Here is a 23484-nt window from a genome sequence, read left to right as displayed (position 1 = left end):
CTGTTTTATTACAGTACAATTTGCATTGTGGCCTTTGTTAAGACCATGTCTGATTTCTTCCTTTCCCGTTCCTCCTCTGCTCTTTCTTCTCTCCAGGCTGGGAGGCTGAGAGCTGCAGGGCTGCGACATGTGAAAAGACCTCCACCCCTTGACCCTCTCAACTTTCAACCTTAGGTATATTACAGCCTCGACTCCTGTCGTCATGTTTTTCTTTCCTGTCTCCTTGTTTCATCTCAATGTTCAGATTTTAACTTGGTTATGTTTTTTGCCGCAGAATTCACTTGAACTGACGTTGTGACTGCGACCTGACACCCTCACGCCTCGGGCATGCCTCAGGTAAAGTAGGAACACCTCTGAAACCTGCAGTCACCCATCAACTCTGAATCATACTGTGCTCTTCCTTTCTCACTTTGTGTTTGCGCTTCCTCCCTCTCAGCCGGGTATGAATGGGATGGAGCCTGCGTTTGGCGAGGCCTACGGGGGACACAGGGGTCTGCTGAGCCCCTACCCTCTGGCCATGTCGCCACAAGGGGGCAGGACTGAGTACGACCAGGTGAGAAGACATATGATGAAAAGAGGCACAAGTCACAAGTCACATGGCTCATAGTGAGACTTCAAGGGCTTTGAATATGCTTGAAAATGTTTGTTTGAGAAGAGCAAAATATGGCCCTTATTTTTCTGAGGAAGTGAGTTGATGGCTTTTTAAGAGTATGATGTATTTTCTATAAAAATTGAATAATGACCTTGATTATGATACCTGGAAAGAAGACAGAAGTGATTTGACTTGTTATTGTAGTAATGTTTGGAATTCAGCATTCATTCATTTAATCATTTAAGCCCGTGCTTTTTCTGCTGTGACGTGTAAAAAAAGTTTTTAGTGAAAAAGGCCTATTTGGGTTAAAGTTAATTTATGCATCTCAGGTTCTGGAAGGTTTTCCCTGAGCACATTACAAAATGAGGTCAAAACTTTGTGACTTGTCAGAGCTGTCTGTGTAGATTATTTCTTATGTAGACTGTGAAAACTGGATGATTTTATGAGCCTTCCTTTGATGAAGAAGCATGATTTTCCTGTAGATTATCCATGTATAAAACAAACTTCTAAAATTTGCCAATGGCTAAAATGCAGCCTGGAACAATGAGTTTAATTACCAAGCAGCAGGGCAAATGTTTTATTACCGAACGCCCCCTGTAATATAACAGCACATGCTGACGTGTGGTACAGGAGTAATGTTATACAGGATTTGGAAAAACGTTTGTTCCAATCAGTCACACATTTAAGTGCGTCTCTGTCCCCTTTTAGAGCGTGCTCCTCATGCTGGGCTCCCCGGCATCGCCAAGAAAAAGGCCCTTTGAGTTACTAAGCGACCTGGTGGACGACGGTGGCTTTGGTGAGGACCTGCACCCGGAGCGCTGGGACGTGTCTGCGTTGGATGAGATGGCTCGCTACACCAAGCTGGGCCTCGGAGTGGGAGGGGAGCTGCTGGCCTGCTCGGAGGAGGCCGTCCTGATGGGCCGCTGGGGGAGAAGCCGGGAGGAACAGGAGGAGGAAGAGGAAGAGGAGAGGAGGAGGAGGAACAGACACACGGCACCTCCCATCACCCAGGAAGTCCAGGCCACTGCTGCAGGAAGGGAGGAGGGGCCTATCTCTGTTGCCACAACAACAGAAAGGGAGTTATGTGTTGCAGGAAGAGCGGCCGGAGGAGGACAGGATGGGGGGATGCCGAGGGAGCGTACAGTGGAGGTGTATCAAGTGGCACAGGAGGAGGAAGAGGAAGCGGTGGCGGCAGCAGCTGCTGCAGGTTTGGCTCTGGAGCACTGCAGCGAGGAGCACAACTACTCCCTGAGCCAGGGTGAGGAGCTGGGGGCGGGGCCCCGTCACAACTCCCAGACAGAGGGGGTCAGGGTGGGGGAGACACAGCAGGAGGTGCGGGGCAGAGAGGAGAACCAGACCAAGATTGAGCTAGATCTGGACGACGAGGACGAGGAGCATGAGGAAGAAGAGGAGGAGGAAGAAGAGGAGGAGGAGGAGGAAGAGGAGGAGGAGGAGGAAGAAGGAGAGGAGGGAGCAGAGGAGACGGCAGTGGAAGCTGAACTCTCCAGCTCCTCAGAAACTGAATGTGGTGAGTTCTGCTTTCAGTTTGTCTGTATCTGTGTGGCGAGGACATCTCAGCTCATCACGGCGCTGCCAGCAGCCTGTCTGCCCACACGGAAACCATTTCAATCTGTCTCAGGTCCAGACGAGACCTCAGACTTGGTTGGCTGAGCAGAGGCACATTAAATACCAAAGTTGCGGGTGTAATTCCCGGACAACATGCCGCTTCAGTGGCTACAATTTTACTGTTATGAAATGGCTTTGAGGGTTGGAGTCTCTTCATGTATTCAAATACCATCTGTAACCGCCACGCTGCTGTCTTTGTTAGGGTTGCGGGGGCTTGTAGTTGAACATGTTAAATAGGGTATGAAAGTTGGTACAGATTGTTAAACAGCCATTACAGTAGGAGCCGGATTTTTAAGCAGCTTCAAAAGCAATGCATTCAGTAGGTGGCTCATTACCAAAAATATTGTTTTTCTTGTCTCATTCTTTCTTTATACCTCACTTCTCTCTCATTCACAAGTACTGTATGTGCACAGTGCAGCTGAATCACTTACCTTATTAGTTAAATCTGCAGTTATTTTGATCATTGATTAACCTTTTTTTTTTTTTTTGCCAACGATTTGGTTGTTTCAGCTTCTCAAGTTTGAGGATTTGATGCTTTTCTCTGTCTTACATCACAGTAAACTGGTAATCTTTAGGTTTTGGACTGTTGGACGAACAGAACAAAGACCTCTGAAGCCGTCCACCTGGTCTCTGAGAAACTGGACATTTTTCATATTTTCTGTAATTTCATAGATGAGCAATTACTTGGTTAATTTGGAAACTGATTTTCAGATCAGTCGATAATGGAAATAATTGTTAATTGCAGCCCTGGTGCATGAGCTATTCCCGGTGCTGCAGCTTTGACTTTTCCCAACTGACATTGCGTGACTGACTGTGCATTCACCTGCTGCAAGGAAGAAGGTTGCTGCCAATATGCATTTCAGTCATATGTTTGGAATGGAGGTCAACTACATGATGACTGCTAAGCAAACACTATACATAGACTGACTCACTTCCTTTATTCATGTCTGTACATATACAGTACACGGACGCTGTAGAGCTTCCAAGTGAATTTAACTTCAAGTTAAAAACCTCTTAACAGAACTGTTGGTTACGATAAGGGCTGGATAATTAATTGAAATATATAATGGAAATCGCAATATGGCCATGTGCAATATCCAAATCTCATGAGCTGCAGTTTTTTGATAAAGGTAAAATGTGTCACAACATACCATCATAAATTAGTGTGGTGCTACAGATGATATTTTCCAGACGTGAGGAAACATGCTTGTTTGATATAGGCCAGAGGCTGACATTTTCGGGAATCCTGCGGGTCACGTGGATTCCTGTGGGATTCCCGTGGGATGGAAGTCAATTTCACTATTTATTACGGGACTGGGTCGGGGACAGGAAAATAAGTCAATGGGAGCTGGCAAGATGATAATCATAGGTCTGTTTTTATATATAAATTTGCAGTTCCAATATCATTAAATGCTATTTCCTTATTTTTTTTTGTCGGGAACGGGATGGGAGTGGGACTGTACAGGAGTATTTTTGTGGGAGCAGAATGGTACAGGAGTGAAACACACTCCTGTGTCACCCTCTAGTACAGACCGCAGCAAAAATCTCATTGGCATCATTTTATTATTTTTTTTTTTTTTTATTTTTTTTTTTACAGTTAAAGTAAAATCTAAAATTTCATTCAATCCGTTTTCAATCCATTGGGATCCGTCAGTCAAAATAATCACAATATGATTTGTTTTACGTATTGTTGCCCTTGTTTAAATGACTGATCACAAATTTGACAAATCAGCACAACCAATTAAACTTTTCATTGAATTATTTTGTAACCCAAAAACTTTTGTGAGAAAATGTTTACTTTGTGACTCAGAACTGATGAAGCCTGTAGGATTATGGACAAAACATCTTGAAGTATCTTCAACCAAGTCCAGTTGCTACTGACTTAACCTTCCTCTTCCACATTTGCACCATGTTAACGTGAATTTAAGGAGGACGCACACTCACACAGGACAGTAGCTATCATTGAGGACTTCTCCGGGGTTAATTGGCCCACTGAAATTTTTGTTCCTGCATTTTCAATATATCTAAATTTCAATCATTATTCCTCCACCGGAGTTTTCTTCTTGCTAGTCTGGACAAGGCATTGTTATAATCATGACCTCAGTATTGCTATGGCCCAGTGAACGAATCCCTCCCCCGAGGGTACACAGATCTGTGATTTGTTATTTTATCAGCTGAAAATGCTTAGAAATGCTTAATCGTCCTCTGAATTCAGACCTGCATAAAGATAGTCATACTAACAGAAAATCATTAGATTGATAAATGATTTTTGCTCATGATTTACTTTTCCATACAACTAACTGAAGTCCCTATCACCCAATGTGAAAAAAATCCTCGACAAACTCTTTACACCAAAAAACAAGTCACTTCTTTGGCCTATAGTCTCGCTTATGAATAATTTTTAATTTAAACTGCACTCTGCTGATGTTACATTCAGTTTGCTAGTCATGTGTAATGTGTCATAAATGTTTAACCTGTCAAGCAGTATAGTGTTTTTGGAGCTTAACGTATTCTAGGGACTAAAAATCGGGATATCTCATCCTCTGCTGCATCAGTTTTTAATCTTTTGTCTCTTTTGAGTCCTTCAATTTTATGAAAGTACAATGATAATTTGCTGGAGCGTCCCCTTAATTGCTAATCAATATACAGACTAAACAGGACTACATTTAAGGCTTCTTGACAAAGGTAACAACTTTTTTTTCAAATGCATTTAACTGCTAGCTTAGAGTATCAGCTAAAGGGCTTTAATGCCAGAGGTGATTTCACGTCCAGACCACAGGACACAAAATATAAACACGTGTATTAGATAACAAACTGACTTCACTTCAGATTACCATCTTTTCCCAGGCTCTCTCTCTCTCTGGTCGTCCTTGCATTAAATAAACAAATCTCAGGACTCTTGTTGCAAGGTAATGGAGAGGTCGTTGGCTCACTCTCAAAGACCGGCCTGGGTCATATTTCGACAGTCGCAAGACACCATTGTCGCTCTCTATTGTTGTGGCTCTGTGTGTGTGTGTGTGTGTGTGTGTGTGAGCTATTCTTACTGTTAGCCTGTGGCGAATGCAAAGGGCTATATGATGGATGGAAAAGTGTGTTTAGGAGACTGGACAGAAGGTTTAGGAGTATTGTGTAGGTGTGTGTGTGTGTATAAAACTATTAAAAAAAGAGCCATGGCGCAAAAGATTGAGTTGAGGGAACAGGGCAGACAATCGTGGACCAGACCACATGATGTTATATAAGCCATCTTTCTGTGTGTGTGTGTGTGTGTGTGTGAGAAATGGACATCCCTGGCTGATGGCAAGGATAGGACTTCATGGTTATTAACTTTCAGCCTGATTTAATCCCGCTTCTATTTTCATTATTTGCAGCTTGTTTTTTTATTTCCGTTTAACTCAGCTCTGGTGGATTTGAAGAAGCGTCTCTTCTCTTCTCCTGCTGGTGGAGCTTTGCATGTTGTATTATTTATGATACCATTATTCATGGCTCTGCGCGCCTGAGGCTAATCTGCTGTGACGTCTGTGTGCTCGTGTAGGTGTCTGCCTCTGAAACAGCATACATGCATACAGTTTTAGCTGGTGGTGACTTTGTCATTGGGACATACAGTATGTGTTTGTGGATTAGGGTTCACAGCACGATTTGATACCAGGAAAACATAAACATTAATACCTGTCAGTTATGATTAGGTTTCATCTGTCATGTTAACTTGAAGGGTATTTCTCCTCTAATAATTATCTTATATATGGCTGTCAATGTTGTCCACCTCCGTAATAATGGATGACAGTCTGTTTTCTTCATAATATATTTAATAAAACTGCCCGGAGTCTTAATTTTGTATTGGGATCATTGCATCACTGATTTTCTATGGTAGGTCCAAAACCTCAAGTGAGTCTGATGCAACATCTAAAACAATTTACGTTCAATAATTGTTGTTTTTTTTATCATAAAAAGAGAGTGATCGATTGAATATTTTATTTTCTAAATGCCATTTCTCAAGCTTTCAGTTTCTGCCGTGCTAAGAATACATTTTGGAAACACTAATAATAAAAAACTGGAATTTTTTTGCGTGAAAATGATACTTGAAGATACAGGTCAAAAAATGATGATGATGCGTTGTAAAACCCTATTTGTCGAATTCTAGTTGTGTTTCTGGAATCAAAACGACGAGCGGATGAAACTAAAAGTTGCACCAGAGTGATGCAGTAATCTTTTTAATCTGAGGGAGAAGTTATGATACATGTTTTCACAGGTTAATCAGAGTCAAAGAAACAAGAGCAAAAGAGAAACTCATTTGTAAACTGCTGACAGAGAGGAAATCATTTACATCATCAAGTTGCAGGGTTTTCTCTGTTGTTGTCATCTTTAGCCAGACTAGCAGTGATGTAATGTGAAATATCTCAACCACTGTTTGATAGACAGAAATTCATGGTACCCAGAGGATGAATTCTGATATGCATTTCCATGAAGTTTGTCGTAGTTAATCACCGTCTTCAGGGGATAAATCCTGATCGTTTAGATTAAGTCGTGCCATTTCTTCTTGCTTTTCCTCACCCTCTTGTAGGGCTGGGCGATAGGGCCAAAGATGTTATCTTAATAAAAAGTTTCATACCATTCGATATTGATAATTAACACGATAAATGTCAAATCATTATTTCTGTCAAGTTTAAAGGCTGATTTTTGCTCCTGAAACTGTGTGGTTGAACTTTTCTTTATTGTCATAACGTGACAAACACCAAACTGTGGATCACTTCACATATCTGAGGTCAAACATTCAAAACTATTATGATAAAAATCCTTTTTCAAAAAATATGATTAGTAAATCTTTTTTCAGTCCTTTTTCCTCAGCAAAATAAATATCTAATAATAGAAAAATTAAGTTCTAATTTGTTTGTGATTCAAATCAACTCAGTCACACATTTACTGACGATATATTGAACATTTATTATTATTATTATTAATAAAATTTATTGTGATAGTTCATTATTATATCATCATTGTTTTATCGCCCAGCCCTACCCTCTGGCCAAAACGAGGGAGAACTGCCATGCAAGTCCATGAACCCTTTCCTGCTGACCTTTTCATTTAGATAACAACATGGTCTTTCCTGTGGCACCATGCTTAAACCAAACTTAACATTATTTACCCGTTTGTGGTAAAGATCTGAGAATAGCAAGGTCATCTATTTTTTATCCAATGAATATTCTTTTTCTAAATTGCTTATTAAGTAATGCTTTAGATTAGTATTGTTTTCAGGGCCCCATGTTTCCCCGTGTTGGTTGATTGTTGTCTGAATTTTAAGAAATGTTATCAGCTTTTTTCACATCATGAAAATCCAGTCAGCTACCCTGAAATAAATAGAAAGTGAGAAGAGATGTGACACAAGTGCAAATCCTTTACTGCATTTGCATTAGTGCTCAAATTCTAAATTCTGCGTGCATGTGTTTGGATGTGTTTCCCTTCAGAGGTGGAGGCCGAGACAGTGAGGCAGCCAGGCGAGCGCCCGTCGAAGCGTCGCTGTTTCTGGGAGTACCGACGTGCTCGAGAGTCAGCCACAAAGAAGAAGCTGGGCGGAGACGTCCACTGGTCTCTGTCCTGGAGCTCCAGCACTCTACCCAGCACGCTGTACCGCCGAGAGGGTGAGAACACTGCAGCACTGACTCACTGTCATTCACTGTCAAAGTGCTGAAACGATCAGACCATTAATAGATCAATCATTGAACAAGATCATTTATTTATGGAAATTTTGATAAACTTATTAGGTAAAAATAACAAGATGTTTTCATGTAGTTGTTTTTTGACCGCTGGTCTGAGAATGAAAGCCTTTTAGCTGCAGGAGTCATTAAGGCAACATTCACACTGAAGCAGAAAGTGTCCCATTTCTTTTCTCTCATGTGACACAAATCAGATTGGAACCCTCAGGCATGTGCCCTACATACAAATTTAATGTCAAAATCTGAATTTTTCAGCATTTCCCTGACAAGTGAGTCTAATGTCAGGCACAACTGTAGCTGTGCAGCAGTTTGGCAGCCTTGTGCAGAAGAATCTGACACAATGCTGTCCATTGATCCGGGTACAATTAAATCACAAAAATGGAAAGGAAAAACATTATTGAGATGTTATAAGGCAGGATGTCATTTTTGTAGCTGCACTATCAAATCAATTTGAAAAAAAAAGTCTTCTTCAGCCATTTCTTAACATTTTGCAGATGACAGCATGGTTAGAATTTGGGGTGCTAACAAGAATTTTAAGACTAATTTAGGTGCATCTGAGCAACGTTTGGCCGCACAGCATAAATTGTTGGACTTATGGGCAACAACAGTGAATTAAAGAGGATTTAAAGGCTTTTTCAGACTGTTATTGAAGTCATTTCATCCTCCTTTTGTACAGGCAAAAAAGGGCGCCGCAAAGCTCGCAAGACAGACGCCAGCGACTTGACACCAAACCCCCAGAAGCTCCACAACATCGGGGAGCAGCTGGAGAAGCTGAACGCTGCCATCGACGGCATGGGTCCGGTCAACGACCTGCCCGCTGTGGCCAGAGCCCGGTCCCGTAAGGAGAAGAACAAGCTGGCCTCCAGGTAGCAGACACCACTTACTCCCCTCCTACATCTTCTGCACCCAGGAGACTTTCTGTATCGATTTGCCAGTCATGAGTGGGCATTTTGAGTTTTCAAGTTTTCAGTGTTTGTAAATCGTTTGCAAAAAAAAAAAAAAAATAGAAAAGAATCCTGCAGGGCTCCGTGGTTTGGTATCTGCAGTATTTAGCCATGGCAACATCGGTTTTCACATATGTGGTGCATTCAAGTGGTTGACCTTCTAATAGTGCTTCTGGAGGACAGAAGAAGAGAAGAATACATTGAAAAAAATACATCTAATCTTAGTGGAATTTAAGGCATTGCTGATTTGACTAGATTGAAAATGGTCTTAATTCCAGTTTCTTGAAGTGTCAGGAAGCATTTGATTTCAACCCATCCCCAGTGGAACACAGTGTACCATACCGAAGATGACCTTTTAAAACTCCCCCTCTTAGAAAGCCATAATAAGCTTTCTTCCATTTTAAATTTACATTTAAAGACATTAAAAGATATCCCTGAGGATGACAGACACAACATAAATGATTTTAAAATGTAGGTCATGAGTGTATTTTTGAGTTGAGTGGCACTTTTTTAATGAGTTTGCTTTGAACATGAGCATGATGATAAATAAAGGAAAGATAGAGGGAAGCAGAGGGAAACTACAGAGGCGATGAGATGGAGGGAAGGAACAATGAAAGGCTGCATAGGCGGAAATCAGGGCAGGTTTGAGGAGGCAGACAAAGAGGGAGATGAGGAGGGAGGGTCATAGAGAGTTCATCTGTGGAAGAAAGGAGGGAGGAAGGGAGGCGGAGAATTTGGAGGAAAGGACATTATTACAGGCAATTTAAAGAGGAGAGGGACTCTGGGAATATCTTATTATTCCAAACATATTAAACACGACACAAACACGCCATCAAACAGAAAGTTGGAGGAAGAATGAAGAAAAAGCAGAAAGCTAAGGCAGGCAGCGAGGGTTGATGGGAAGTGCACGGTTAAAGTCACGGTGTACTTTACTTGTACTGAAATGTGACTGAGTTCATGTTTTAATTTAATATGCAGGAATTTCCTCTGTGAAGATTCACGTCTTTTTTGTGCTGTCATTCTTGTGGCTGCCTGAGAACGGGTCAGAGTTAGCAGTGGGATTATCTTAACCGCCACTAGTCTCTCCCATTCTTTTCTCGAGCTTCTCAAAAAACAATCTACTCGGGGCGTTCAGGCGGTCGTAGAGGAAAAACACTCGCCCAGTTCTTAGCTGTGGTGGCTCCGCATTGGCCGGACGCGCCAACAAAAAACACAGTTATCTGCGGAAAGGTCATGCCACGGTCTCCGATCTAGTAATAATGGATCTAGTGGACTAACAGGAATACTCCATCATTTTGGGAAATGTGATTGTTTACTTTCTTAGCTGCAGCTACGTGAGGAGATTGATATCAATTTAATCTGTGTGTGTTCAGTACAAAGACTGGTTCAAGACATGTTTTGTTTAGTTTAGCGCAAAGACTGGTGGCCGGTGGAAACTGTTAGCCTAGCTCCATCAATGGTGCTTCAAACAGCTCAAAGATATTTTATAAACACAATCACTACAACTCCTGTGTGGTTCCTCAGTGGTGGAACAAGTTAACAGACAGGATTAAGTGCAGCAGCAACACTGTTCGAAGACCCACCTCTTCACCTAATCTCTCTCTCTATTTCTCAATCCTTCTCTCGCTCTCGTGGAACTGAGTGTTGAGGTTTCTTCTCGATATACTGTGGCTGGATTGTACCTCATTTGTACGCCGCTTTGGACCTCATTAATTAATACAAATCTTCAGTATGTCTTGTGTATTTAACATGTATAGAAATAACAACAGATGACCACACGCAGTAACTTTGTGCTAAACTAGACCATTAACTACTTTGGAATTGCCATAATCTGTCAATTTTCTCACAGTAGCGAAGAAGTCCGGGTGCAGCTTTGGGCGAACTTTAATGACATGACAAATGCGATTTGGCTCCGTTGACCAACTTCTTATAGTCTTGTTAGCGCTGAGCTTTGATGCAACACAGTCCAAAAAAAAAAGCAATCTATGTATTAGCTTGGTCACACAATCTAAATGTATATTATCTCTGCTGGAGTATGGTTTGCAGTCAGGAGCTGATGGTGGTAGAAATACGTTAACTTATGGCGTATATGGGATCGAGAGTGGACACTGTGTCACCAAACATCCAGCACCACTTTTTCATAGCTCCTGTAAAGATGTAGAATAAGCATGTTGCCCAGGATGTCGGGTGATGAAAATGTTGGAGTATTTCTTTAAAGTTAATGAATCAAATTATCAGTCAGAGAGCCCCCAGCTGAATCATTGTTCACATCATAGTGACATTGCTGTGCGCCTTCTGAGTCTTTCTTTCCCTACAGACATCTCTTGTCATGTGATTGGTTGCTAGGTTTGATCTCAGGAATAGGTAAGGCTACATCTCCAAAGTATCGTAAAGACAAAGCACAGTGGCCATTTTTCAAACCCATTTAAGTACCAGAAGCTTTTAATTTGGTGAATATGTTTTTCCTACCTTCCAGGCAGCCACGGGTTTCTTCTCATTCAGCACGCCACTTAAATCAATTTGCAGCTGTAGGTAAGCCATCACAATCAACAGCATGTCTTCTTTGGGGCTATTTTTGGTTTTGAATTGAGAGCAGGGACCTTGGGGCTTTTGGGAAGGTAGGGAAACACAATTACAAATTAAAAAACCTGCGGTACAAGTTGGAGCATACTCTGCTATCAGTCCAGTCGCCGCAATGATTAGGAACAGCTCAATTGTTGTGTGGTCATATACGTTCTTCCCAAACCAGCAGGGAGTGTGGTATAAATTGGAAAGAGAAAAATGTGGCTGACAGGCAAAATCCTGCATTTCAACATGCAAAGAAACAAAGAATGAGTGTTCTGTCCAACACTACTGGCCTGCAAGTGTTTTGTTTCTTTAAGTTTCTTTTAGCTGACTCACAGCCACAAGAAAAGAGAAATTCTCTGCACGCTGCAGAGTATAGTCCCCGTGAGACGCATTAATATTTAACATGCATTGATTGAGTCATTCTCTGCTGCCGTTTTTCAACCCCAAATACTCTGAAACCAAACCGGCCGTATGCCTGTAGAGTCGTGGTGTCAAATGGCTGCTGGAGGAGTTGAGGGATGAGGGAGCTCTCCAATCAATCTCCCTCACAGTTTGGAAATACATCCTCCACTCATCGCTCTCCAGCTGCTTTCAGTGTGAACCCACAGGCACGGTAACAGGTCGATCGCGTGGAGAACGGGAATACTAGAACAGAGTTTCCTAATCCAGAGAATGACGGTGCTTTGTTTTTCCTCTTTCCAGGGCCTGCCGGCTGAAGAAGAAGGCCCAGCACGAAGCTAATAAGATCAAGCTGTGGGGGCTCAACCAGGAGTATGGTCAGTACTGCAGACTGGACACATACCACACATCTAACTCCTATTTTGACCATTTTAATGCCAACTGAAGGATTACATTCTTCTTGCTCTGCTGAGAAATGTGTTGGCTTTATTAAACTCATTTGGATCAAATTGGATAAACTCAGAAATGTGCTGTCAATCTTAAGATAAGACTGTTTATTTATTAATGGACAGTTCAAGGATTTGACTTGAGGACAGTGAGGATTCACAAAATAGGCCTCAGCGTATGAGTCAGTGTCATCACTCTAAAAGGAAAACAAGGTTGGCCATGAGCGGACGGATTTAGCACCCTTTTTTCTTTGCTGTGTAAATTTGACTAAGTTTTATAAATAACCTTATTGACATTGGACTCATTTAGTTAAAAAGTTTATTTATATATCAGATGTCTCCAGCAAAAATGTATCTAGCGAAGGGAACCACGTTTACATAATGTTTAATTGATTGATCGATGCCCTGTTTAAGAAATCAGGTTACTGTGGAAAGATGATAATAACAAGACCACTGAAGACCATGTAAACACACTGATTGAGGAAAAACCTGAGAAGGGTGACTTCACCTTGTTCCTGATAATCAACACCTCTAAAATCTGCCAGCCCGGTCCTGCCTGCCTCCTCCTCCTCCTCCTCCTCCTCGTCTGGTTATGTTCGACTTCTTTGAATTCAACCCCAAACAGCGTCCCACTTCCTTTGTCCTTTTTTTCCTCTCATTTTTTTTAACATTCCAGTCATTCCTGATCCCTCGCGCCGGCATTTCATTGCAAAGGCTTTAGTTGTGGCTCACACACATTTTTTGCCCTACAAGCAGGAAGCAGAAACACACGAGGCTTAACCTCACAGATTCCCTCGCTTCCTCTCTCCCTCCTCTCGCTCCTGTGAGTCTTTCCTCCCTTTTTTTTATTGTCTCATTCACTTGCTCTCTCTGTCCTCTCGGTCTCTCTCCACTGTAATTTGCATCTATACAAAACACACTTTATATGCTTTGCAGCAGATTCAAAAGGAAACTTCAAACATATAGTGCCAAGCTAGTGCCGGGAAACATCCAGACTTCATTTACAGTGTGTGTGTGTTTGTGTGTGTGTGTGTGAGAGAGAGAGAGACAGCGTTTGGGGTCTGAAACAAGAAATGGTCAGACCGCCTGTGGTCCTTCGCCCACACACACAGTCCCCTGCTGAGACGAGCACTGGACAAAAGAGGAATCAGAGCTAAACGAGAATAATGTATACTGACAGGTGGGAGTGTCGTGGCGCCGTTAGGTCACATGAGCCAGAATCATAGAAAGGTACTGATAATTCACAGCATCAGCAGCAGAGATAAACATCAAACAAATCCTGTTCTGGAGTGAGGAAAGACAGCTGATATGGACGCGATGTCAAAATGAAGTAGTAGTGCGGACAGTAGAGCAGGGCACTAGCGGGCAGTAGCCGCCGCGTTAGAAAACATCCTGGTCCTGTAAGGCGCTATAAGTGTTATACTCTAAAAGTTTCACTTTTGTGCCTTCAAGATGCATGCATAGCTCATCAGCAAATTCTTACCACATATTACAGAATAGTAAGTTAATAATAATAACTGTAAACAAACAAAAGTTGGGAGCCACTGCAGTGTGTGAGCTAGCTACTGATTATGTTCATTAGCTTTTATAAAATAACCAAATCTTGTGGGGAAAAAAATCCATCCCAGTTTCCCAGAACCCAAGATGTTTGTTTTGTTGATCAACACTCCAAAACCCACATTTTTTAAGTTTATGATATATGATATAAATAAATGATATGATAAATAAAGCCTCTGAAAAAAGAGAGAGAAAAGCAGCAGATCCTCAGATTGGAGAAGCTGAAGACAGTTTGGTGCTTTAGAGAACAGACTGAAATGATTCATTTTACCATTATGTCATTTTCTAGTCTGAATGTGTTGCTGGCATTTTAAACAAAAACAGTGAACATGTCTACTTTGCACAGAATATACACATTTTTGTGACCTTTATTTAACCAAGAAAGCATTGATGTCTTTTTCAGCAACACCCTGTCTGATCATCACACATTCACACTTGAAAGCTGCCCCTGCCACTGAGCAGCTCCACTGGGGCTGTTAGGGGTTAACGGTCTTGCTCAAAGTGGCAGTAATGAGGGAGGGACAAGTACTGCTCTTTTACTTTCCACACATAAATCTATCCATCTGGTCTAAAGCCCACTTCTCTAACCTTTAGGCCACCACTGCCCTTATTTCACCCTGACTTCTCTTAGTTTTAACTTAGTTTACTTTAATTTTTCTTTTCCTGTACTTTACCTTTTGCTTTTTAAAACCAAACAAACATCCTCTGCATCCTGTGAAACACCAGGGGTTTTTGGGTAATGTGGTCTGTGTATTTTTGAGAAACAAAATGCTATGTGTAGCTAGGGCTGGTTATCAAACCTCAGTCCCAACTGAAATCCATCCATCCATCCATCGATCATCAAACGCTTATCCTGCGTACAGGGTCGCGGGGGGCTGGAGTCAGTCCCAGCTGACATCGGGAGAAAGGCGGGGTACACCCTGGACAGGTCGCCAGTCCATCGCAGGGCCCAACTGAAGTCTGAAAATTGTCAAATACCAAAAGTATTAAGTATTTTATTTAGGCAAAATTCTTGAATGGCTGCCTTGCGTTAAAACAACCTTAAACATGGATGCGTTTAAATAGTTTGGTTTGTTTAATGAACAAAAGTATTTGTGAAAAAAGTATTTATTCTTCAAAGTAAGGTATTGTTTTGGCATCAGAGGTATTGGTCCCGATTAATTTCATCAACATTCAGAAGCAGAATACCTACTTTGACATCAGTTTTCTGCCCTGGAGTGCTAATTTTGTGTTTTGACATGAACAATTTTGTCGTCGCACAGAGAACCTGTTGGGAGCTCTGCTGCGAATCAAGGAGGTGATCCGACTGCGGGTGGAGAGCAGCGAGGAAGAGGACACTGATGAGCGAGGGATGACCCAACGCCTGGAAGACATTCTCCGAGAGTCCAGCGGTGAGAAACACAAACACACCAACACCCCAAATCTTAAAGAAATACATACATTTTGTCCTTTTACGCGATGAATCCGAAGCTCCCCAGATGATTAACTGTGTCCCTGTGGAGCTTCATAGCAGTTCATACTAACCTAGACTATGTTATGCATAATTATTTTATTTAACAGTGGATCAGTTAGTCCAATATGCCATAAAAACACTTTAAATTTGTGTGTATTATTTTTAAAATATGTTGTGTCCTTAATCTCGTGTTTACTAAATCTGTACTGTTAACTATTTTATAAAACATAAAAATCCTCGCACATTTACCCTTACAGTATGTTTTTATGTACGGCTATGTCTGTCTTGTCCTCTTCTTTCCATCACACTTCCTGAATTTATTTCCATGACAACTGCAGGTCCTTTAGTTGCCGGGCGGACCAAAGACTTTGTAGAGAGGATTTTGGCGGCTAGCGCTGGTGGCCAGAACCAGCGCAAAGAGGCCGAGCAAGGGGATGATGAGGCGGCGGGCTAAACTCACCCAGCATCCCCTCTCCTCCAACCTCTTCCACGCCCTCCCCTCCCAGCACCACCAACCAACCCGACCTGACCGAGCTTCTCTACACCGCCTCCACTCTCACACTGTACACATTTGAGTAAGAGCAAAGCGATGAAGAGGTGGAGATGCTGGGAAAGAAGAAGACGAGGAGGAGGAGGAAGGAGCAGCCTAAACAACATGGGAGTAAATTGCCACCGTGCTCCTGGTCCTCTCCTGTTGGCCCTCCAAACAGCAGCCGTCTTCACCGCTCTGTCTCTGCAGGCTGTACCACAACCACCACCAGGCCAGAGCTGCTGCTGCTGCTGCTGCTGCTGACTTCTCTGTATTCTGTGTTCTGTCTGTGTGTGCGTATGTGTGTGCGTGTTGGACATGTAACATACTGTATGAGTGTGCATAGTGTTCCTCTCTCCCTCTGTGTGCTGTATTTGTATCCCAGTGTGCCTATGAATAGACATTGCACTGTTTTGTAGATGGTCGTAGTTGCCGGCAGGGGACCGGTAGTGAGCCGAGGGCGAGGGGGCATTTGAGGATAGAGGAAGTACTAAAATAAGAAAGTGGGAGGAGCCCAGGCCTTGAGGACAAAGAAGCGGGTGTGTGTTTTTTTTTTTTTGTTTGGCTGGGCTCCTATAGAAGCACTGCATACCATTTGGATTGCATCGGCAGCTGAAATGTCAGTAAGTGTTGTGAGACACAACAAGTGATGGAGTCCTGATGCCAGACCAGCTGTTGATGGAGACAACAGCCGGTTTGTTGTGGAAAAGTCCTTGGAGCTTTAATACCCCTCCTTCTTTAACAGCCCTTCACCCCATCAAAATGTAAGCAAAGTCAAAAATGAAAGAGAAAAACTGCACCTTAATTCAAAATGACCAAAGATAACTGATACTGCTACTTGGACACCAAAACCTCTCACTGCTGCCAACCATTAACACATCATTTTGTTTTGGGAAGTGAGGGATAAGTGACTGAAAGATTTTGATTGTCGTCATGTTTACCCGCATGCATCCCTAAGGGATGACATTATTGAACGGACTTTAATTCCCGTCACCAAAATGCACTACTATCATGGACCTGAGAGCCTGTGGTGTGACAGACAGGAACAGTTCAGCCTTTTAGCTCTGCAGCCTGGTGCTCCTTTAGCTTATCTGCAGTGGCTTTATTTTTACCCACAAAGGGAAGTTTCCTCAATGCCTTCCCCAAGCCCTCTCCTCAACCCCTGACCTGATTATGTAGCGCACCTTCCTGAATTGCAATGACAAATAGAGGAAAACACTTGTAGATCTAGTAAGCAAATAAGTTTGATTTGTTTTTATTATGATTTTATTGTTATTTGGCAATGCCACAGCCCACATAGTGGGTGTCAGTCATGAGAGTTTTGAAATCTGCCTTTCTTCTGTGGTCTTTGCTGAAGCTGAAGACCAACCTGTCCAAGGTCTCTAAATGTGGACATAAAAAAAGTCAAGGACCCTTTGAATTGCACTGTGGTAAAAGCAACTAAGCACCTTTGAAGAGGGCTCCAGATCCTCCAAAAGAGAAAAAAAAGACAAAAAAGACTCTTGGCACCTTTGTCTAAAGACAGATATTGATTGAGAGACTTGTCGTGGGCGCTCAGCGCTTTTTGACAGACTGGCGGTTTTGGATTGTTTCAGTATGGTGCTACTGTGTTGTGAAAAAATAAAAAGCAATGCAAACCTGAGTGGAGGCATCAGGCAGTAACTGCTGACTGGGTTTTGGCCTGCGAGCACGTACTGTTGTAATAGGCAGTTTGTTTGCATAATGACGCCTTTCTGAAGTGCCTGGAGCTTAAAGCCACAGGGACCTGTGTTATTATGCCGGATCTTAAACCCTATTACAAAGTAAAACGTAACCCATGACTACTGCTCCGAGTTTGGCCTCACTTGACTTGACTTAGTGGGAAACAAAACTGCAGGCCTGTGTTAGGTCCCAACACATACTCAGCTAAAAGTCAACCAAAACATTTTGCTGTCAGATTTAAACTTACACATGGAAACAGTAGCTGGCACAGGTTTCTGTGAACATCATCTCTGGGAAATATAAGTAGTGGAGTGGCTGTTAGCTAAGCAATCCCATTTTGTTTTTTAACCTTGACGAGTATCCGTCTGGGCTGCGTTCCAAAGCTGCTGCTGTATAACACACTGTTCCCCTCCTATGGAAACTCCATTTCCTGTCTCAACCAGGAGAGGAGCAGTTAACCATAAACTCTCCACCTCCTTGAGGTCTCCAGTCCAGGGCAGTTTGTCTTGCTCCTGTTTAGGTTTCGGTTTCCTTTTTTATTCTGGGAAATGTTGCTCACGGTCATATGAGTATAGAACTGTACTGTAAACAGAGGATTCCTGTCATTTAGCTGGAAAGGTTTCATTGCGGAGGTCTGCCTCTGGTAAACAGAGCTTTTCAGCTCTGATGCCAAAGACAGATAGACTGGCTTTGCGTGAAAAGATAGTTGAAACAGCAGTTTGGGACTGATGTCACTGAGGCTTCTTAAACATCACCACAGAAACCTGGTCAGGTGTTTTTTGTGTGATCATTTTACAGTTAGAAAAAATGACAGATGATCTAGGAAAAGCTCATTAAGGCCAGGAGAGTTAAACTATGTTGATTAAAGGTGCAGTCTGCACTCTTTCTGCCGCTGAGAAGCAGTTCCTTCCTCAACCCACTTTCCCTTGAGGCTTGGCAAGCTGCCGACACTGCCAGCGGTGTCACAGGATCTCATGCTGGCAGCAGCTTCCTTCACATGCCCTCGCACAACAACAAACAAAACAGAAAACAACCGTACATATTGCTGAAGTTTAAAATGTGCAACCCATCTGTCACGTCGGAGGAGGACGAGGTTTAAGAGGGATTCCACTTTGAATGCACAAGTTTGTCCTGATGTTTTCCTTCCTCCAAAGTGGTGTTACGTAACACAAAACACCATCTGCTGTGTACATTCATCTATATGCCAAAAACTGAACTGAAAACTGTTGTGAAAGTGCATTCCTGCCACAGATCCAAACAACAAACAAGACATGACGCCGGATTTTACGCAACTAGCGAGCTCGTGTAAGGGCTTAAATTGATGCTGTAGCATTATTCCTCTTTAGAGAAACATCTTGACATTTTTGTATCATGGAAAATCCCTTTAACTGTAAAGCTTTAACAGGGAGTGGCCAGCTTTGGCAAGGCCACTGATTTCTGCTCACATTCCTGACTGAGCTTCCCAGAAAGCTTCTGCTTATGTATACCTGGAAGCAAGGGGCCGATATGTGAGGGGGAAAAACTGGAATGACCCAAAAATGTCCTCTGTTTGGTCACGTTTCTGTAGCTGTTAACACGATGGTCATCACAGGGTGAGCTCGGGTCCCGGGTCAACCAAGGATCAGCATGGATTTAAAGAATACAGAACTGATGCTCATAACTCACAAACTTGGCCAACTCTGACCTAATATGGACAATGACTTTGCATTATTTTGGCCATTGTTATCTGAGTTACTTCCTCAATGGGTGTCACCGTCTGCCAGACAGAGAGAAGTAAACAGTCCCGAAACTGTTGTTGGTGCGCTCAGTGGCTCTTTCTGAGAAAGAGAAAGTTATGGGGAAAGAGAGATTTTCTGCCCTTAAGAGTGAAAGCTGAATCCACCTCAGCTGCAGAGGGGACAGTGACAGCTTGAAAGCCCTAAGAGCACACTTGATGTCAAATGTACACAGACAGAAGAGATGGAGGTCCCCATATTCCTTAGATGTTAGTGTTTAAGTAGGGCTGCAAATGAAGAAATCTGTTTTTTTTAATGCATTAACTCAAGTCTGGTACCACCAGATTGTCTTCTGTTAGTCACATCCATGGATAACTGCCCCGTGTTTGGAGGACGTACTTTCCTCTAAATTTGGCTGCAGTGGTGAAAGAAGTAGTCGAATAATCACTGGCACACTGGTTGTGCTGTGTTACAGCTCTGTTGTGGCTGCCGGAGACGATCTGCTGACAATGAAGCCAATGTGCCAAATGCCAGGACTTCTCTTGGCCAGCCACACTAACTTCCTTGGGTCTCCACTGGTCCTCACGGTGATGACAAAACTCCAGGAAGTCACCCTTGCCGTGGTATTGGTGAGCTGTAGAGGTGCTGGTAGATACATGTTGTTACCTTTTGGAGAGAGCAGGATAGCTGTTTCCCCCCGTTTCCAGTCTTTAAGCTAAGCTATCCCTCTCATCAGAGTGGTTTCAATTTTCTTCTAAATATCTTACTAAAGGCAGGAAAGTAAATAAGCAAATCTCCCATAATGTACAGATTTATACCTGAGTCCCCAAAGTTTGTGAAGCAGAAGAAGGAATGCAGTTGTTTTCCTTCAGCTAGTATGAACTATTAAAAAGACAGACAGATACTCAAGAAAACGAGGCATACTGTAGTACAGTAATTAAAACAACCACATTGATCATAGATGAGCTGCAACTGCAACTCTTCAGTATGCTTGTAAAACACCCAGAATGTCAGCAAAACAACTATTTTCTCCTGAAATTCTTTGGTGGGCATTTGAACTGTGACGGAGACAGAACAGAGCTGCGTGCAGCCACATCTGGGAAGCATCTGGGCTTAGTCAGTCAACAAAATTGAGATACAACAACAATTTTGATAATGAATTTATTATTCTAGTCGTTTAAATAACATTTGCTGTTTTCGGCGTCTGTTATATTTGCTGCATTTCTCTGTTTTATATTATTCTAAATTTAATATATTTTGGCATTGAACCATTAGTTGGAAAAACAAACCGTTTGAAACTGTTTCTGTTTCCCTCCACTTGTACCTGCGCTGGTATGCTTGGGTTAAGATATCCAAGGTCTAAAATAGCCCTTACTTGGAAAACACTAAGTTGATTTGAGTAACCCATATGGAGTAGTAGTGATGGAGGGACATGGACAGGGAGAAGCTGTTGGCCTCCCTCCTTCACCACCTTTCACGTGAGAGCAGTGGGGTTTTGGACCAGCGGGCTGAATAGACCCATCAGTAAGCCTAAACTGGTGGGACACTGCTGACCTCCGGGTGCCCGTCCCCACTCTGCCCCAGCGCTCACATTGTCGGAGACACTCAGGCTTCTCCGGTTTCAAAGGCGACGGGCCTCCGTGCAGAGGAGGCTGGGGGAAACAGCACTTAAACAGGGCCTCGGAATAGTTTATCCGAAACCCTTTAATCCCCTCCACCACCTCCGCCCCCTTTCACACTCTGACAACTGCATAGGAGGAGGAGGAGGAGGAATCACTGCTGCCTGCTGTGGCGGCAGCATGCATCTTGATGCCCCTGTCCCCTTTGTCACTGACCTGGAAACTCTCATCTGGGAAGAATCCAAGTGGAGAAAGGTGTTTAGTTTAGACCTGCGGGTCCACAGATTTCTTATCAGTGAAGCTGAGGTGGATGAAGCTGGCTGAATCTAGCTCCAGTCTGTGCCTCTCATGTCTTATAACTACATTCTTGTCACAGAGCAAAGCATCTGTTTTTATAAAATCTCTGGCAATCTTTCAAAAAACCCAGGTCAATGAAAGACCCTGAAAAACCTGCTTCCTCAGTCAGCTTCTTAGTATGAGCAATGGGATCTTACATGTACACACAATTGTCTGCCAGTGTTAGAACAGTTTCCATTATTTAAAAATTTTCTGTATTTGTCTTTTTCTCTGTGCTGTCCTCACTGGTTTGAGGGGGGCGGGGCTCTGTTAGAAAAGGAGGATGTTACATATTTCCATGCACTAATCAGGATTCAGCAACATTTAAATCAAAATGTGATCAATCAAATGTGAGAAACCCCTACCCAGTCTTAATGGCTTTTTGCAAACAGCCTGAAGATGTTCTTTTTTCAAAATATCCTTGCTTGTTGTTTTCAAGCCATTTTTAACAATTCATTTTAATTTAATATTCAGTCCGCTGCAAAATAAACCCGTTAACCCGTTTTCCAAGTTGTGAGTCTATTCTTAATAAAATAATATAAAAATAATATAGTATCTGGTGACACAGCTACTTGCTTGCTTCGTATCTTGTTTATGCTGCAGAGGATAGAATATTTTTATGTCTGAATAAACAAGAGTTACTGACCTTTAAAACTGTGGGAAGTTTCCCCCCATTTTGGGGAGGGGTTGGCCTTGAATCAAAATTAATTGACATTTGATCATTACACGCTTGCAACAGATTTACACATAAAGCTTTTAAGGATTTATCCCATTGTCGGTTTGCCTGACTTCTTTGAATTCAGGCAGTGAGACCATTATTTTAAGGTTTGAAGAAATGGAACATATTCACAAATGCACTTATTCGCTTTCTTGCTGAGAGTTAAAGACTGGAAACAGTTAGCCTGGCTTCGGTTCAAAGGTAACAAAGTCCACCTACCAGCACTTCTAAAGCTCTTTAATTAACATGTGATATTTCACTTTATTTGTACAAAAACAGGAAAAATGAAGATTTGTGGGTTTATTGGGTTTTGTGTGGGACAATTTCTTGGCCTTTCTGTCACGACAGCGACTGAACTCATGAGTCTAATCTACTGACACTTTTAACACATGAAACTCCTCATTGTACTAGCTGTCTGCAAAGGTTCTACACGGTGCTAGCCTTCCATGGGAGAACAGTGGGTGGTTAAAAGTTAACAAGACCGCTTTGGGTTTTGAATCATTGGCAGATTCTTAGCTCTGTATCTGAAATGTAATAATGATGTCTGAGAGGCAGCTGAGAGACACCTCGTGGCTTTAACCAAAACCTAGTCAGTCGTTTCTGTTGAAATCGACGAGTTGAGATTAAAGGCCCGTTGTGGATGTGAGCAGGAAAAAGGACGTGATGTCTCGTTGGAAATGAAATGATACTTTGGTATCCAAGAAAGACATCCCGTGGAGAGAATGAAGACTGAATAATCACATCCCTGCTGGTTCTTTAATCAATCTGAAAACATGTTGAATGATGGGAGGGAAGGAAAATCAAGAGACTAGCAAACATTCCACAATGCCATGTCATATACTGTACAGAAAACCTTACTTCTCTTCTTCCCTTTTCCTCCCCCCTCCGTCTTTCTGTAACCCAGTAATCACAATACTACAGTAATACTTTGGACCTGTTAACACATTAACACGTACAACTCCTTTGTCAGTAAGTAACCTTTAAGAAAAATAGAACAAAAATCATTAAAAAAAACAAAACAAGAAGTGCCGTACAAATAGAAGCCTAATATTTTTTGTTTTGGTTTTGTGTGAGTGTACTGTACACCTGTATAATGTATATTTTAATATTTATATGCAGCTGTTGTATTAAAGTATATTTTTAAATTAAAATGAGGGCCGTGTTCCTTTAAATATAGCTACAGTATCTACTAAGAAAAGTACTTGCTGAATGAAGTTTGTGGTGACACTTTTTTGGGCAAAATGATTCCTGTAAAGAAGGTAAAACTTATTAGTTTTTATATAATCAAATCAAAATCAGCCTTCATAAGCCACTCTTTGAGGAAAATTAATGTTTTACTTGTTAATTGTTAGGCCGGGAGGTGACGGTGTGACCAATTTAAGGTGTTGCTTTGTTCATTACATCTAGCAGCAACAGAAGACAGGATGTGCATTTCCACTGGGGGATCACAAGTTCATAAATGCTGCACAGCGCCACCAGCAGGTCACACAGAGAGGGTCACGCATGGGGGGGATAGGCACTTTGTAGCCTAGATTTTGTGATAAGGGTGAACTGAGTGTTTAACCTCCAAGGC

The 23484-nt window shown here is 42.3% G+C and overlaps 1 protein-coding gene across 5 annotated transcripts in view; it reads left to right on the top strand.

The window, feature by feature from the left end:
• Positions 1 to 22818, top strand: part of LOC119898036 (CREB3 regulatory factor-like) — a 28818-nt gene extending 6000 nt beyond the window's left edge. For all 5 annotated transcript variants that reach the window (XM_038712168.1, XM_038712150.1, XM_038712158.1 and 2 more), the window contains 9 exons: positions 97 to 174; positions 275 to 336; positions 437 to 553; positions 1301 to 2120; positions 7678 to 7851; positions 8603 to 8792; positions 12141 to 12214; positions 15103 to 15231; positions 15632 to 22818. In XM_038712168.1, the coding sequence (XP_038568096.1) occupies positions 328 to 336; positions 437 to 553; positions 1301 to 2120; positions 7678 to 7851; positions 8603 to 8792; positions 12141 to 12214; positions 15103 to 15231; positions 15632 to 15747 (1629 nt within the window). In that variant the 5' untranslated portion in view covers positions 97 to 174; positions 275 to 327 and the 3' untranslated portion in view covers positions 15748 to 22818. The remainder of the gene's footprint in view (positions 1 to 96; positions 175 to 274; positions 337 to 436; positions 554 to 1300; positions 2121 to 7677; positions 7852 to 8602; positions 8793 to 12140; positions 12215 to 15102; positions 15232 to 15631) is intronic.
• Positions 22819 to 23484: the final 666 nt, after the last annotated feature.

This window comes from Micropterus salmoides, unplaced genomic scaffold (assembly GCF_014851395.1).
Source record: "Micropterus salmoides isolate LMB-PRFRI ecotype aquatic unplaced genomic scaffold, ASM1485139v1 Ms_hic_scaffold_1, whole genome shotgun sequence".
Taxonomy (NCBI): Eukaryota; Metazoa; Chordata; class Actinopteri; order Centrarchiformes; family Centrarchidae; genus Micropterus; species Micropterus salmoides.
This window is presented reverse-complemented; position numbering and strand designations above follow the sequence as displayed.